General features: G+C 39.6%; 1 protein-coding gene across 1 annotated transcript; it reads left to right on the forward strand.

The window, feature by feature from the left end:
- The first annotated feature begins 340 nt into the window (after positions 1-340).
- LOC122057554 (squamosa promoter-binding-like protein 12) lies at positions 341-14,413 on the forward strand. The gene is made up of 11 exons (XM_042619692.1): positions 341-569; positions 721-1,635; positions 1,992-2,173; positions 9,115-9,755; positions 10,253-10,327; positions 10,427-10,534; positions 10,629-10,746; positions 10,850-10,991; positions 11,765-11,915; positions 12,411-13,046; positions 13,795-14,413. Exons 2-11 carry the CDS (start codon positions 1,028-1,030, stop codon positions 14,251-14,253), a joined length of 3,120 nt encoding a protein of 1,039 aa, XP_042475626.1. The 5' UTR covers positions 341-569; positions 721-1,027; the 3' UTR covers positions 14,254-14,413.
- The last annotated feature ends 792 nt before the right edge of the window (positions 14,414-15,205 follow it).

The raw sequence follows: 15,205 nt of genomic DNA on the forward strand, positions 1-15,205 counted from the left end.
TCTGAAGAGGAACCAACCAGACACAAATTAGGAAACCGGAAATAAGAGGGTTTTACTTGCGACTGATCTCCCTCCGTCTCTCCCGACTATAGAGGATTTATATGTAATGAATTACAATAATTATTACTTCATTGTGTGAATCAGTGTGGACCAATGAGAGAGTAAACAGAGGCATCAACCAATGCTAAGGGCTGGGGGTACGGCCAGTGTCTGGGCGTAGAGGGCCAAATCTCACCGTCAAAAGACAAAGTAAACTAAATTTATAATTTTTTTTTTGTTATTATTATTATTATTTTTTTTACTGTAACAGGCTAACAGCATACCAGAGGCACAGACGAAGAACGAGAACGAGCGATAAGGAAAGTGGGGGGGCCTGGGATTCCTCTCAGTGGCGTCATAAATGATAAAGTACTGACGACAAAACCGCTTTTGTATCGTCTCCGAAGTGTCTCTGAACTTTTTTGGCTTCCATCTCTCTCAGTTTCTGTGTTGCGCTGATGAAGAAAGGATGTTCTCCATCATTCTTTAGATTTTGCTGGCAATTTCCTTCCGGAGATCGATCTTACTCGGTGAAAAACTTCACTGCAACTGTCACTGTTTATTTCTTCTTGAATCGTTAGCTGCTTAATTGCGTATCTGTAAAATTTTTTTTTTTTTAAAAATATTTTTTGGTTGATGGAGTTTCGTGTGGAGATTGATTACTATCTTTCGTGTTCTTAGCTCTAGAAATCACTTTCCCTTCTTGTTGCTGACTTTGTGGGAATTTTGGGTGTGTCAATTGGAGTTGTTGGCATGTGGATTGCTCTTGTTTGGATCCTCGGATATGGTGGTGTACTTTGTTTGGATTTTTGGGGACGTACCGAAGCGGATTAGGAGAAGCCTAGGCTTTATGTCTGATTGATCGGAGTTAATGATCTTCAACTCGATTTGGGTTTTAGATTCTGTATTTTTAGGGTTTCTGTTGCTTTTGGGTTCTGTGATTTGTTTGTTGAGGTAAGATTTACTAAATTTTTGGGGTTAAGTATCGATGGAGACCAAAATTGGGGCTGAAGGACGTCATTTTTACCATCCGGCTTCGTCCAACTTTGTGTTGAAGGAGAAGGATCTGATGGGGGTTGGAAAAAATAGTTTCGAATGGGATTTAAATGATTGGAAATGGGATGGAGATCTTTTCATTGCTACCCCGCTGAATTCTGTCCCGTACGATTGCAAGAGCAGACAGTTGTTCCCAGTTAGTTCGGGAATCCCTGAAGCTTGTGGGATGTCAAATAGTTCATCCTCTTGTTCTGATGACACAAATCCAGGGAGTGAGAGAGGCAAAAGGGAGTTGGAAAAGCGGAGGAGAGTTATTGTGGTTGGAGATGAAGAAGAAGGGTCCCTCACTTTGAAGCTTGGTGGGCATGGTTATCCAACCACAGAAGGGGAGGTTGCCAATTGTGAGGGAAATAATGGGAAGAAGACCAAACTTATTGGGGCTTCTTCGAACCGTGCGGTTTGTCAGGTAGAGGATTGTGGAGGCGACCTGAGCAATGCCAAAGACTACCACAGACGACACAAGGTCTGTGAAATACACTCCAAAGCCAGCGGGGCACTAGTAGGGAATGTTATGCAGCGGTTCTGTCAGCAGTGCAGCAGGTAAACGTCCAGTTGAAGCTTGCTTTGTGCTGCTTCTTGTTTTTCAATATAATACAAGATTGCCCTATGTCTCTACTTGTGATGGTGAATGGGCTCATTTCCCATACAAGTACAGATGGATAGTATAGGCGGCATCTAGAAATCACTTTATATCTTATATATGTGCCATTGAAGGGGAAATTATGACTTACTGGCAAGTTCTTGTGAGGCCATGCACCTATTAATCTCAGTGTTCTGAAAATTTTTATGTGAGGTTGTTTTTTTCCATTAACAGTGGGTGGTGTTTTTGATTGCTGAGTTATGTTTGCAAAGTGTCTTGTCCATGGTTAAATGCTACTTAGTTCACATCTGTGCAGGTTTCATGTTCTTCAAGAGTTTGATGAAGGTAAGAGAAGTTGTCGGAGACGTTTGGCAGGCCATAATAGGAGGAGAAGAAAAACACATCCTGATGCTGGTGTCAGTGGAAGTGCCTTGAATGATGATAAGGCTAGTAGTTATCTATTGATGAGTCTACTAAGGATCCTCTCCAATATGCATTGTAAGTACCTCAGCTTATGTTCTACAATTGTAAAAGTGGCTTCTTTATCAAGATGTTGAGCTGTTGATACTCACTCCCGTTCAAGCCTCTTTGCCAATTCACTTGGTTCCTCCCAACTTTATTCTGCTTTGCACTCCTACTGGTCACTTATTCTGTCATATGTTATTGAGAAATTTCTTCTGCTGCCAAGCATGCTTATGAAGGGAGGGAAAGGAGGTTTCTGTGTGGATGAAGGATAGTAGATGGGATGACTATGCTTGCTATGAGTACAAACATGATAAGTTGCTGCCATTCAGCTTCATATTTTCCTGTGTTCCACATTAATGTTTAATGATCAACAGTAATATTCTCGCTCATCAAACCAGCTAATGTCATCAGTAGGATTTTCTCTCTTGGTCCTAGCAGCCTCTTCTTCCTTTTGGATTAATGTTCATTGAAGTTGAATACATTCTCCATTAAAAAAGGAAAAAACAAAAAAGAAAAAAGAAGATAAACTATAAGGAAATATGTTCAGTTGATCCTAAATACCCTCTTCCATAGACTCACCTAATAGTAACCTTGTACTTCCTAGCTGTCCTATCCCGAATATTTACGCTCGGATTTGGATGTAATGACTCTTCCTGAATGCTGGCCTTCTCTTTCACAAACCATATGCCCTTTTTACCATATGGGTGAGCCTGTAGCGCGACAGTTAAGTTTCACTATTGCAACATGCTGGTCACAGGTTCGAAACTTGGAAACAACCTCTCATGCGAAGCAGGGGTTAAGGCTGTGTATATTTGCCCTTCCCAGACCCTGCAGTAGCAGAAGCCTCATGCACTGGGTTGCTCTTCTTATTGCCCTTTTTTACCGTATATGCTTTGTTCTTGAATTACAAATTCTCGAAGCCACCTCCCTTTTCCTTTTTAAGTATGCATTTTTGAAGCCTCGTCAATGAAGTGGTGTTCGTTTAGACCATCTTTGCCATTTCAAAAAATTTCCTTCTTCAAGTGGTCAATAACAGATGTGGGAACATGGATGACATGGCATTTATTTTAACTTTTGCGAGGACACTTTCCACCATCAGTTTTGTCCTTTGGATAGATAGACCCTCTTCCACCTTGCCGGTTTGCCTAAGCGCTTAGGCGACAAGGTGCCTACCTAGGTGTCAGTATGTAAGAACACACTAAACTTTTCGCAGCATGACTTTCCAACAGCATGCTTCATAAACATATATCATTGTACTATGTAAGAACACACTAAACTGTTCACAATTTGACTTTCCACAGCATGCCTGATAAATTTTGCAGTAGAACAAGGTAAGCAATGGTATACATGCTACTATTACCACTAGTTTGCCATGTGGAAGGAACAGTACAGATTATATATTACAGAATATATGCTACCAAATAAAGAATATATGCAATTAAGTTCAAGATAAAATGATAGATTGGTTGAAATAGAAAGGCAAATGTTAAGAAGAAGAACAGAGTAATGCACCATAATGGAAAAAAAAAAAAAGGAGGGTAAAAAAAAAGGAAAGCAGAACTGAAGAAGGGAAAAAAAGGAGAAGAGGAATGAAGGGAAAAAAAGAGGAGGAGAAGGTACCTGTCATCGGAGTCTAAGAGAATCGCGGCCTGCCAGAGTAGTTGCCTGCTGGAGTCACCACTGCTGGATTTATCACAGTTCTGCTTGTAGAGTCTGAGGCTCGAAAGGTTTAGACCTTTGGGGTGGAAGTTGAAGTCCCTTATTTTCGTTTTTATTTATTTATTTTTGTACATACTTTAAAGCATGCTTCTATTATCGTGTTGTACCATATCAATATGCAGAAGTCAATAAATGAGTTCAAAAGAGAATTTAATTTATGTTAGTAAAAAAATAAAAGTAAAATAAACAAGGCAACAACGCGCCTTGCTGTTTCACTATTGCTTGGATGCTAAGGCGCCACATGTTTTGATCGTAATTGGTTGAAATTTTCACCTGTTTTGCTAGTTTTGACAGTTCTGACTTTAAAGAGGGAAATTTCCTAGAAAAATTCAGTTTTTGTGATATTTAGCCAAATCACTCCCTTATATTTTTAACGAACCATGTATAACATTTGATAATTATGGAATGGTTTCTAATTTTATGTTTATTTATTCCATAGGCATATTTACCAAATTTTGTGTAGAATTGGTTGTATTAGAGAAATTATGCAACAACATGCAAAGTACCCTACCAAGTTAGGGTCCAAAACCAAACTTCTATTTTGGGTATGCTTTATTACAATCTGAGGGTTCCACTATATTTAGAGGGCCTAAAATAGAGCTTTCTAGAAGTTTTGGGGATCTAATTTGGCCATTTGGGCCTTGAAATCAGCAGTTGAAATCTGTTTTGGTTGAAATTTCATAGTTTCACAAAAGTTAAACTGTGGCTTATGGAACTTCGAACCTTGTCTCTAAGACTTATTAGAGAGATGCTAAGGGACACAAGATACGCTGTAGATATGCATGAATATTATTAGGATATATGCAAGATAATGTTCGAAGCATAGTCCATTATAAATAAAGTAGTAATCATGTCCCCGACCATATGGGATTTTAGATGGTTGGACACTTGGACCCTATATGCAGTGGTTTAAGTATGGTTAAGTATCGTATCAGACAATATCATATGGTAAATACCATTACGATACTTACCAATGATACCTATTTTAGTTCTTATACAGTTCGATACAAGACCTATATGGTCCGATAGAGGTAAGACACACTTGATACACCTCTTTAATACTATGAGATACAAGATGAGAGCAACTGAAGGCCTTGAAAACTTGTTTTTCTCTTTGATATGGGTTTGAAGAAATCAACAACAATAACAACTCACCCTTTTCCCAACTAAATGGGGTAAGCTACATGGATCCGTGGGAGGGAAAAAAAAGAAACAAGAAAAAGGAAAAGTAAAAAGAAAGGAACACAGCAACACCTCAAAAACATCCTCTACCTAAATGGGGTCGGCTACATGGATCCTTTCCCTCCAAAGTCCAAACTAATGTAGGTTCGTGGCTGAACCGGATTGACCCTTCTGGCAATTTAGAGTGAGATGAATTGGGTCCAATAGGGTTTTTGGGTGTTGTAGGATATTTTAATTATTTAGGACTTATTTTATTTGGGAAATATATGTAATCTTTTATTTTTGGATAGTTATTAGACAAGTAGGGAATTTCCAATATGAGTTTTATTGTGTTTCTATTTTTGTTAGTCTAAGTTTTAGGAGGTAGTTAGGAGATTTTATTTCTATTCCAGTTTTAGGTTTCAATTAGGAAGCTTTTAATTTTGTTTATTATGAATAGGCGTATAAGTCATGGTTTTAAGTATCTCCGATACCGATACGATACCCTCTGATACGTATCTTAAATTTAGTCGGCCGATACGATACACACCGATACGATACATTGAATTTTTTAAATCATTTCGTATCGATATATATCCTACAATACATACCGATATGCATCAATACACCACTAATACACATCGATACGATATGACCTGCCTCGATACGACTCTATGAAAAATATAAAATTGAGGTAAAATGTATATTTTGGTATGTATTGGTACGTATCGGTGAGTATCGGTACGTATCGGTATATATCAGCACGTATCGGTGAGTATCGATATAGATATATATCGGTATGTATCGATGAGTATCGATACGTATCGGCGCTACGGTCATATAATGGCCAATATGGGTAATTTTTCAGAAAAAAAAAAAGATTTTTTGAAGGGTTTTTGTTCCAAAGTTGCTGTCAGCCATATTTCTCTCTAACTAAAGTGGAAATCAAGGTTGGAAACAAAGATTTTACATTTATGGGACAACTACAGACCTTGAATTCTTAGTACGATACCCTTAATTTAGTGTTTATGCATAATACATGTTATCAATAGCTTTTTTTAATAAATTCTTTATGCAAAAGTGTTTAAAAAAATGTTTCATACCCATTTATGTGTGTATCTTTAGCGTATCTTAATGTATCTCCGATATGATACGATACCCTCCGATACGTATCTTAATTTTGGCCGATCGATACGGCGACCGATACCGATACTTTAATCCTTGCGTATAACCCAATTCGTTGAACAGATTTGAAGAATGAAGTTGTTCGACTTCTCTCTCTCTCTCCCCTTTGAACCAGTAGGCCTGAGAGAGATTCGGTCAATCTCCCTCATCTCTAACCCTCTTTATTTGAGAGTTGGTATGCTGTTACTTACCCTAAAGACGATTCATACCCTAGAGATTCATCTCCAAAAGCTTCCTTTGCTCCGAGATTCAAGCCTTTGAAGGAACCTGCAACTGTGAAGATATCCAGATCTGATTTCAGGGATTAATATACTCTATGCTCGGTTGATGTTTGCGATTAGTTCTTTATGGAATCAATAAAATATGGTGTGGCAATGCCTCATCTGAAATTTTTGGGCTGGATTGATCAGAATGGAAGGCGTTATCTCCATCAGAAGACCCTCCTATTACTGCAGGTTTCTGGTTTCGTATGTGGCTGGGAAGTCATGAGCTTGAAGACAAGTCTTTCCCCCCACTATTCTTTGTTGCTTTATTTTATTTCACTTAGGTCCAAAATACCCCTACTTATCTCCCTTATTACCCTAGCCTTTGCCTTAACTGTGCTTCCAATTATGTCCTTGAAAAATAAATACTAATCCCTATTAGGTCCTCTCTTCCTTACCCATTTAAACCTTAGGAAATTCTGGCTATTACAAGATTACCCTTGCTTTCCTATTATTTGCACTTTTGTTCATTGGGTGGGCCCATAAGCGATCCCAATCGGGTTATCGAACCCCGGATCCACATCACAAACAACCCTTTTTGAGGTCGTACTAGAGTCAAGACCTAAACTCTGCATGGTCCTTCCTTACTACTATGGTCATTTAGGTCTGCCCTTAGTTTTTTAGCTCTTTCCATCTGAATCTGATAATTCCTCCTTACTTGAGCATCCCAAGGCCTCTGTTGAACATGGTCATGCCACCTCAAATGACTTTCTGGAAGCTTGTTTTGAATCGGGCCAAGGGTTTGAAGAAATCATCTAACAAAAAAATTACCATAATCTTCACCATTTCAACATGTTTTGGGATTTACAGTACTCAAATCGTGGATTGAAATAGATTTGGGCGAAAGTGGTAAAAACACCTCAAATCCTTGCATCAAGCTGATACATATTTATATATTACATGATATATGTATCATAAGCACATCCATGTAGTTCTTGACCATTTCCATGCGTATCTTTAGTGTGTCTTGTGTCCCTCTGATTCCAATACATTATGACGATACAATACACTTTTTAAAATCACCCATCCGGTACGATAACCGATACCAATACTTTAATCCTTGCCTATATCTGCCACGTGGCAGATCAATTAGGGGCTAGATTTTGTGTACAAGTATGCCCAATACTACCCTGAATACCTGTCATTTTGAACTCAATTAGATTTGGCCATGTGGCAGTATAAAACTTTGAAGAGCCATTACATTTTGAAAAATAAATAAATGGCAAAAAGCACAATGGAATGATGCCAATACATGGCTGATAAATGATTGAGTTTTGCTTTGAAAATTGACATGGAACCAATCTAGATATACCCTTTCTATTCAACAGTTGGATTTTCCAAATTATCCTTCTATGTGGCCCGTTAGGTGGTCAGTGTGGGGGAGCTTCCATGGGTGGACGGACTACATGATCATTTACTCAAACTATAAAAGAGGAAAGAGGAGGGGGAAGTAACATGGTCTAGGCCTTGGGGGTTTCTCCAGGACTTCATAGCCGTCACCACTGTTGCTATTGCCGTCATCGTTGTTGCTGCCACATTGGTTGTCAATGCTGCCATGCAATTTCTTCTTCTTCTGCTGCTGCTGCTGCCAAAGTCTCTTGGTGTGTTTCAACTGTCTCAGGTTCTCTTGATCAAGATGGGTTGAGACATCCTAGGCCAATTTTTTTCCCCCTCCTGTTTTGTATTGAGTGGTTATGGTGAACACCCTTCAAGTCTGTACTTCTTGTTGAGACTGCATACCTTGGTGTTGCCAGGAAAGTGAGGTGATCTTGCCTTTGGGCCTCTTAGGTTAGTGTTAAACCCCTCAAAACAGCTCCTACCTCAACCCTTGGAAGCAGCTTACCCAAAGCCTCTGTCATCAAAATAGGAAGAATATAAAAAACTGATCTTCTGGGTGTAAATGTATATTTTTAGTAAAATTTCCTATGTGTATAAACGTAAACTCTGATTCAGTTTTCCTTTTTTTTTTTTTTTTTTTTGAAAATTCCTGTTGTCGCAGTTTATGGTCAAGAAATACCCATGAGTCATCTACCTCTTGCTTGACCTTCCGTCTTTGAAGCTTCAAGTATTATCTTGTTTATTGTCACAGTTCACTGGGATCATTTCAGCTTTATCTTCAACTTCAGGCTCATTTTCTTCAATTGGTGCTCTTTCAATTTCCTTTGGCAATGTAAATTTGAATTCAGCCTATACTTAAGTGGTTCACCAATTGATTTGGAAGCAGTCAAAATTGTTGACTTGAGCAGTTTAACTGTTTACCTTACACCCGAACATGTTAATGCAACTGTTGCTTCTCTGTCTTCTGTAGATTAAAGAGAAGGGAGAAAAAGATGGGTGATAAGTTGTTGCTGTCTTCTTGGGTAAATTTGAAATAATTAAAGCCCTTGTTGGTTGAGTATGATTATAGAAGATGTTTTTGAATTCAATGTGAACTTAATAATTGGGGTTGATTTTAACTAACCTTGTGGATATTTTTGGGTACTTCTTGTTCTGCGTTTTTTGATAGTTTGAACGAATCTGAATTGTTGTGCTTCAGCATTTTCCTTGACTAGTTTTTTTATGTTGCTGGTGCTTTGTTGCCTCTGATTTTTCTTTTGTGGTGGCCATATTATACTGGCAATTGATCAATTCTCATACTAATTGCAGCAAACAGCTCAGATCAGGCAAAGGATCAAGATCTTGTGTCTCATCTTTTGAGGAGCCTTGCCAGCCTTGCTGGTACATTTGATGGGAGAAACACATCGGGGATTCTACATGAATCTCAAGATATGGTGAAGGTTGGGACTTCTGCCGGAACATCATCAGAAGCAGCACCCAGTTTGCTTGTGAATGGGCGAGAAGCTACTGGACATTTGGGCTCAACTACTAAAACCAATACAAGTACTTTTGCTCAATGCTCTCAAAATGGGCATATTGACCAATATGTTGATTTAGCAATATCGGAGGTGCCACAGAAAAGAAATATTACAGGTGATCATGGTGGACCTCTGCAAAATGTACCTCCTCCAAAACCCACAACTTTGTTTCCAATAAGAGACAGCCTTCCTGCCAAGGCAGCGGTCACACAGTCTACCAATGGGAGGATCAAATTAAACAACATTGACCTGAATAACGTCTATAATGACTCGCAAGATTGTGTAGAAGACTTAGACAGGTCACAGGTCTCTGGACTTAATTGCCCTTCTTGGATGCAGCAGGATTCTCACCAGTCAAGCCCACCTCAGACAAGTGGGAATTCAGATGCAGTATCTACGCATTCGCCATCTAGTTCAAATGGAGATGCTCAGGTATATTTGTTGGTAATCAGAGATAAATTGGTCACTCTATGCTTCATGAGCAGGCGTGTCCTTTATTGGCTTATGTTATTTTTTTGCCAAATATGATGACAATAACTTCAGTAAGAGTGATTAAGTTGACAACATTTACTCTGCCCCTTTCTCTGACACACACAAACACATATATGCAGACCAAGGTTCAAGATTTCAGTTTCGACCCTGGTTGAAACCAAAAGACACCACTGAAATGGCAAAAATGGCATCAAAATATGGCCCATTTCGGTGAAAAATCAAAACATTGAAGACCCCTCAATTCACATGTGTTTTTTTGTTTCAACCAAGGTCGAAACCAAATTATGCCATTGAAATTTTTACATTTCGTTCGAAATTTTGAACCATGATGCAGGCAATCAGAGAAGTGGGAGAGATGCACATGCATGGAATGCATGTTTGAAGCATGCCCATTTGAATTTGAAATAACCTTGTAGAGTTTTTTTTTTAAACTACAGAGCCGGACAGATCGGATTGTGTTCAAACTCTTTGGCAAAGAACCAAGTGATTTTCCTCTTGTTTTGCGAGCTCAGGTACTTTTAGGCCTTAACAATTTGTTTTTAATTGAGACCGTTTTACTTTCCTTTTTCTTTTCCATTTCCTGCTGATGTGAAGTACTTCAAATTTTGCAGATCCTTGATTGGTTGTCCCACAGTCCTACAGACATAGAGAGCTACATCAGGCCTGGTTGTATTGTTCTGACAATTTATCTTTGTATGGCTGAGTCCACATGGGAAGAGGTGTGCTTCTTGTGCTTTGATGTCAATATGTGGAATGTAAAGCTTGTCCTATTTGGAGGCAATATTGATTTTATAGTTTTATTCACAAATACAGATGTGCTGTGATCTGAGATCCAGTTTAAGTAGGCTGTTGGATGCCTCTGATGATACTTTCTGGAGAACGGGATGGGTGTATGTCAGGGTGAAGCATCAAATAGCTTTCATCTACAATGGTTTGTTGGAAAATTTTGTTTGGCTTGATCTTTTTTGTTTGTTTTACTATTAAGGTTCCTGATGAGAGGTTGAGGTTTCTGATGCTGTCTCTCTGTGTTGCAGGTCAGGTTGTTCTGGACACATCATTGCCTCTCAATAGTCACAGTTGTTGCAGGATAACTAGCATCATGCCAATCGCAGTTTCCGTGTCGGAGGAAACTCGGTTCATTGTTAAAGGATCTAATTTGTCTCGGCCCACAATGAGGTAGTCCACCATCCTTTTGTGAATGTCTCCTGCCTCTTCACCACCTCTTTCTTCTGGGGAAGATTTTTTTCAGTACAGTTTTTTGGTTTGTTACAAGTCTTGAGTTTCTTTGTCTCGCTCCCTCACTTTTGGTTGGGTTTGGGGGAAGAGGTTGGTGTGGTTGGTCAGATCAGTATTTTAAAACCGGAACAGATGGTTGGACCATCTCCTAGGCACTTTTATGTTGATTTGTTTTGGTACTCAGAGTTTCAAGACCTGGACAGTACTGTTCAAACCATTTGGATTTTGGTAAAACTGTCCAAGGTGGACTGCAGAACCCTTAGTCCAGGATTGTGTCTGATTACACAACTGTTTGGGATTTTCCCCTAAAGTCCATTAGTCCTTGTGATATATAGAAAAAAAAATGCCACCTCCATGGATTTATGGGGGTTATCTTCAACAACAGCATCACCAGTATAAAACAGTGGGACCCACCAGATTTTGTGGCCCATAATGTCAATGGGCCTGTATCGCCAGAATTTCTTACCCAAAGAAGGGGTATCTATGCATTGGCCTCCTGTAAATGTTATATGAAAAACAGGTGTACGTGGCATATTCTCTTTCTGGTGATATTGTGTTGACTTGCCTCTACCTAATGGTTGAACCGAGTCTACATTACCCAGTTTCAGGTCAGGTCCGTCACTGGGCATGGTTTTACAATTCTGGGTTTGGTAAGCGGAAAGATAGTTGACTATGGTAAGCTGAAAGATACTTGACTATATTCTTATTTTCAGGTTACTTTGTGCACTTGAAGGAAATTATTTGGTCGAGGAAGCTACTCATGACTTTTTAGTGGACACAGATACCGTCAAGGAGCAAGATGAGCTCCAGTGCCTCAGCTTCCCTTGCAACATTCCTGAAGTAATGGGAAGAGGATTCATCGAGGTACAATTATCTTCTGCTGCTCTTGTGAAACCTGTTATCTTCATTATTTTACTAGTGACCTATGTTGTAGACTGCAATAAATCCTGTTATCTTAATTTCTTTCACCAATGAATTCTTAGACTTTAGTAGTGGGTGCATAGATGTATAGTCATTATCTGTATCTTGCATGTTTTGGTGGGGGTGGGGAAAGGTTGGGTTCATCAATTTATGGATCCCATGTTGAAACTTTACTGTCAAAAATCAACCATGCCTTGAGAAATTGTGACCATTCAATATCTGGCCTTTCTTCTCTCGTTTTTCTTGACCTTGATTTTCTGGTCGTCCAGAATTTGCAATAATGGGTCCTTAACAACTAACAGTGTGCAGACTCTCCATCTGTATGTGTATGTTCAAGAGTACAATTGGCAATACAATTTGTAGCATCTCTATCTTGCTTGCTACTCCATCTCAATTTTTTCTGTTTGCTGATGATTTTGGTTGTTTGAACCCATCCAGGTTGAAGATCATGGTCTTAGTGGAGCTTTCTTTCCTTTCATTGTTGCTGAGCAAGATGTATGTTCGGAGATCCGTATGCTGGAGAGTGTAATAGAGGTGGCGGAGACTGATAATGATGTTGGGGGAACTATTGAGATGGAAGCAAACAATCAGGCTGTGGACTTTATACATGAAATGGGATGGCTACTGCATAGGAATCATGTGAGGTCTAGACTGGGTCAAATGGACCCTAACTTGTCCGTATTTCCTTTCAAGCGCTTCAAGTGGATCATGGAGTTCTCCATGGATCATAGTTGGTGTGCTGTAGTCAAGAAACTTCTAGACATTCTGTTTGATGGAACTGTGGATGCCAGTGAGAATCCTTCTGTTGAGCTTGCGTTGTCAGAGATGGGCCTTCTGCACAGAGCTGTGCGGAAAAATTGTAGGCCACTGGTGGAACTCCTGTTGAGATACACAGCGGGCAAAGTTTTGGACACAGCAGGATCTGGACAAAAGCAGTGGGTCGACCGAGGCTCTGATAACTTCTTGTTTAGACCTGATGTTGCTGGCCCTGCGGGTTTGACACCTCTTCATGTTGCAGCCAGTAAAGATGGCTGTGAGAATGTTTTGGATGCATTAACTGATGATCCTGGATCGGTATTTCCTTAAATCATAGTTATTTACACATCCAGGATAGTTTTAATTTTAGCAATGGCAGAATGCCAGAATTTAAGAAATCTATAATCTGGCATGATGTTCAGAAGAAACTATATATATAGAGTTTTCTGGGCAGGACACAGGGGTTACACCCAGACACAGGAGCACATGCCCCCAGGAGGGGCATAGGGGCCATTTCACACCTTCCTGTGCCTTGGCGTAGCCCTTGTGTCCCACCCAGAAAACTTTGTATATGTATATGGTAGGCCCCCTATCCCAACTGATTAATCATCAGCACCTCTTTGAAAGATGTCATACAAAGGTAGCTAGTAAGCCTATCCAGCCAAGCTTGGATATCAGGCCCTGTATGCCATTTGACAGCTTGTTTGGCACCGGAAAATATTTACATGCCTCCGGCATCCTTCGTTCATCTTATAAGTTTGGCCCAGATGCAGCTTGCCATACCCTATCTATCTAGCTATCAGGATGGTCACATCATGAATTCAGTGATTCAGTCCTCAAACACCAGCCCAAACACTGGTCATTTAACTATCAGGCTGTCCACCATACCTTCACTTGATCATTATCCAGCATTTTGAGTGGCTCAAGTCACCAGTCCAAACACGGGTTGCTCATCTAGCACAGGCTATGCCTTCATTTCGTCGTACTGTTTATTTTGGTTTTTATATCCTAGCTCTCTATGTCGTTTCGTTTGCTCTTCTAAGATGCTAACATAGTTCTTTTTCAGGTGGGGATTGAAGCGTGGAAGAGTGCTCGTGATAACACAGGCTGCACACCAGAAGATTATGCCCGGCTGAGGGGGCACTACTCCTACATCCATCTGGTTCACAGAAAAGTTAATAAGAAATCAGAAGCTGGGCATGTAATCCTCGACATGCCTGGAGTTCTCTCAGTTTGCAACACTAGCAAGAAACAAACGAATGGACTGAAATTAGGCAAAGTTGCAGGCTTTGGTATTGATAAGACACAGTTGGGAGTGATGCAGCAATACTGCAAGCTGTGCAATCAGCAGCTGGTCTATTATGGCAACTCAAGGAGACTTCTGTCATACAGGCCTGCAATGCTGTCAATGGTGGCCATAGCTGCAGTCTGTGTGTGTGTGGCTCTGCTATTCAAAAGCCAACCGGAGGTTCTCTGTATGCTCCCTCCCTTCAGGTGGGAACTGTTGGATTATGGACCGATGTAAGCTGACATTTTTTATTGAATTGGAGTATGTGTTAGATTTATAGGCTGTAAATTGAGATTCTCTGTAGAAACAGGAGCTATGGATGGATATAAATCCTAAGAAATGTATTCTGTGTACTTAATGTTGCTCCACTAATTAATAGGTGATACCCTTTATAGAATTTGATTCCCCTGTTTGGTGGGGAAGAAGATGGATTGGTTTCTGCAGGAGTACACAGGACCTTGTGTCCTACTCTTCTGTTCTCCATAATATTGTTAATTGAGTCAGGACTCGATTGGCGGGGTGGAAAATCAACCACCTAACTCAAGTGGAAATGACGATTTTGATTCAATCAGTTGTGTCTTCAATTCCATCCCATCTTATGTTCTTCCTTCTGGTTTTCTGTTTAGGTTGGGAAAAAGATAGGTGCCACTAATGCCAACATCTGGAGAGGAGTTCCAGGGTCGGGTAAAAAATTAACCTTGATATCTTGGTCAAGAGTTTGCCATCCAAAAGCCATGGGTGGAATGAACATAAGATGTCGCTTTACGCACGATAAGGTTTTAGTTCTGAAACTCTTGGAGGTTGCTTGTTTTTCCGTCAGCTCCTACAAAACAATTTTGGATCAATCTATACAACTCAAGAAAGGATCATGGGTGTGGAATAACATTCTAAGTTTTGTCCTCTAGGCGTAAATGGATAGTCAAAATCTAAATTCGAATTCACATCAGTTAAGGGTATCCATATCTGATTAAAGAGTATTTGGATCAAAATCCGAATAATCTAAAAAATAATTATTTGATTCGATTAGATAATCAATTAATGATTTTGAGGGTTTTTTAAGTTTAAATAAATTTTAAAGAAAGAAAAAGCGAACTAAGACAACTTAGAAAGATGGGTTAAGAGAAAATTGTATTCATTGGGGGATGAAAGTTCGGATTATACAAGTCAAAGAATAAAAGAGTAGGCAAAA

The sequence above is a fragment of the Macadamia integrifolia genome, chromosome 12 (genome assembly GCF_013358625.1).
Source record: "Macadamia integrifolia cultivar HAES 741 chromosome 12, SCU_Mint_v3, whole genome shotgun sequence".
Classification (NCBI taxonomy): domain Eukaryota; kingdom Viridiplantae; phylum Streptophyta; class Magnoliopsida; order Proteales; family Proteaceae; genus Macadamia; species Macadamia integrifolia.

Bases quoted from the DNA above. Each gene is read 5' to 3' on its own strand.
- LOC122057554 (XM_042619692.1), top strand. From the start codon at position 1,028: ATGGAGACCAAAATTGGGGCTGAAGGACGTCATTTTTACCATCCGGCT. The intron at 10,535-10,628 runs GTGTGCTTCTTG...TCACAAATACAG, and splicing joins CTGAGTCCACATGGGAAGAG to ATGTGCTGTGATCTGAGATC. The intron at 10,747-10,849 runs GTTTGTTGGAAA...TCTGTGTTGCAG, and splicing joins AATAGCTTTCATCTACAATG to GTCAGGTTGTTCTGGACACA.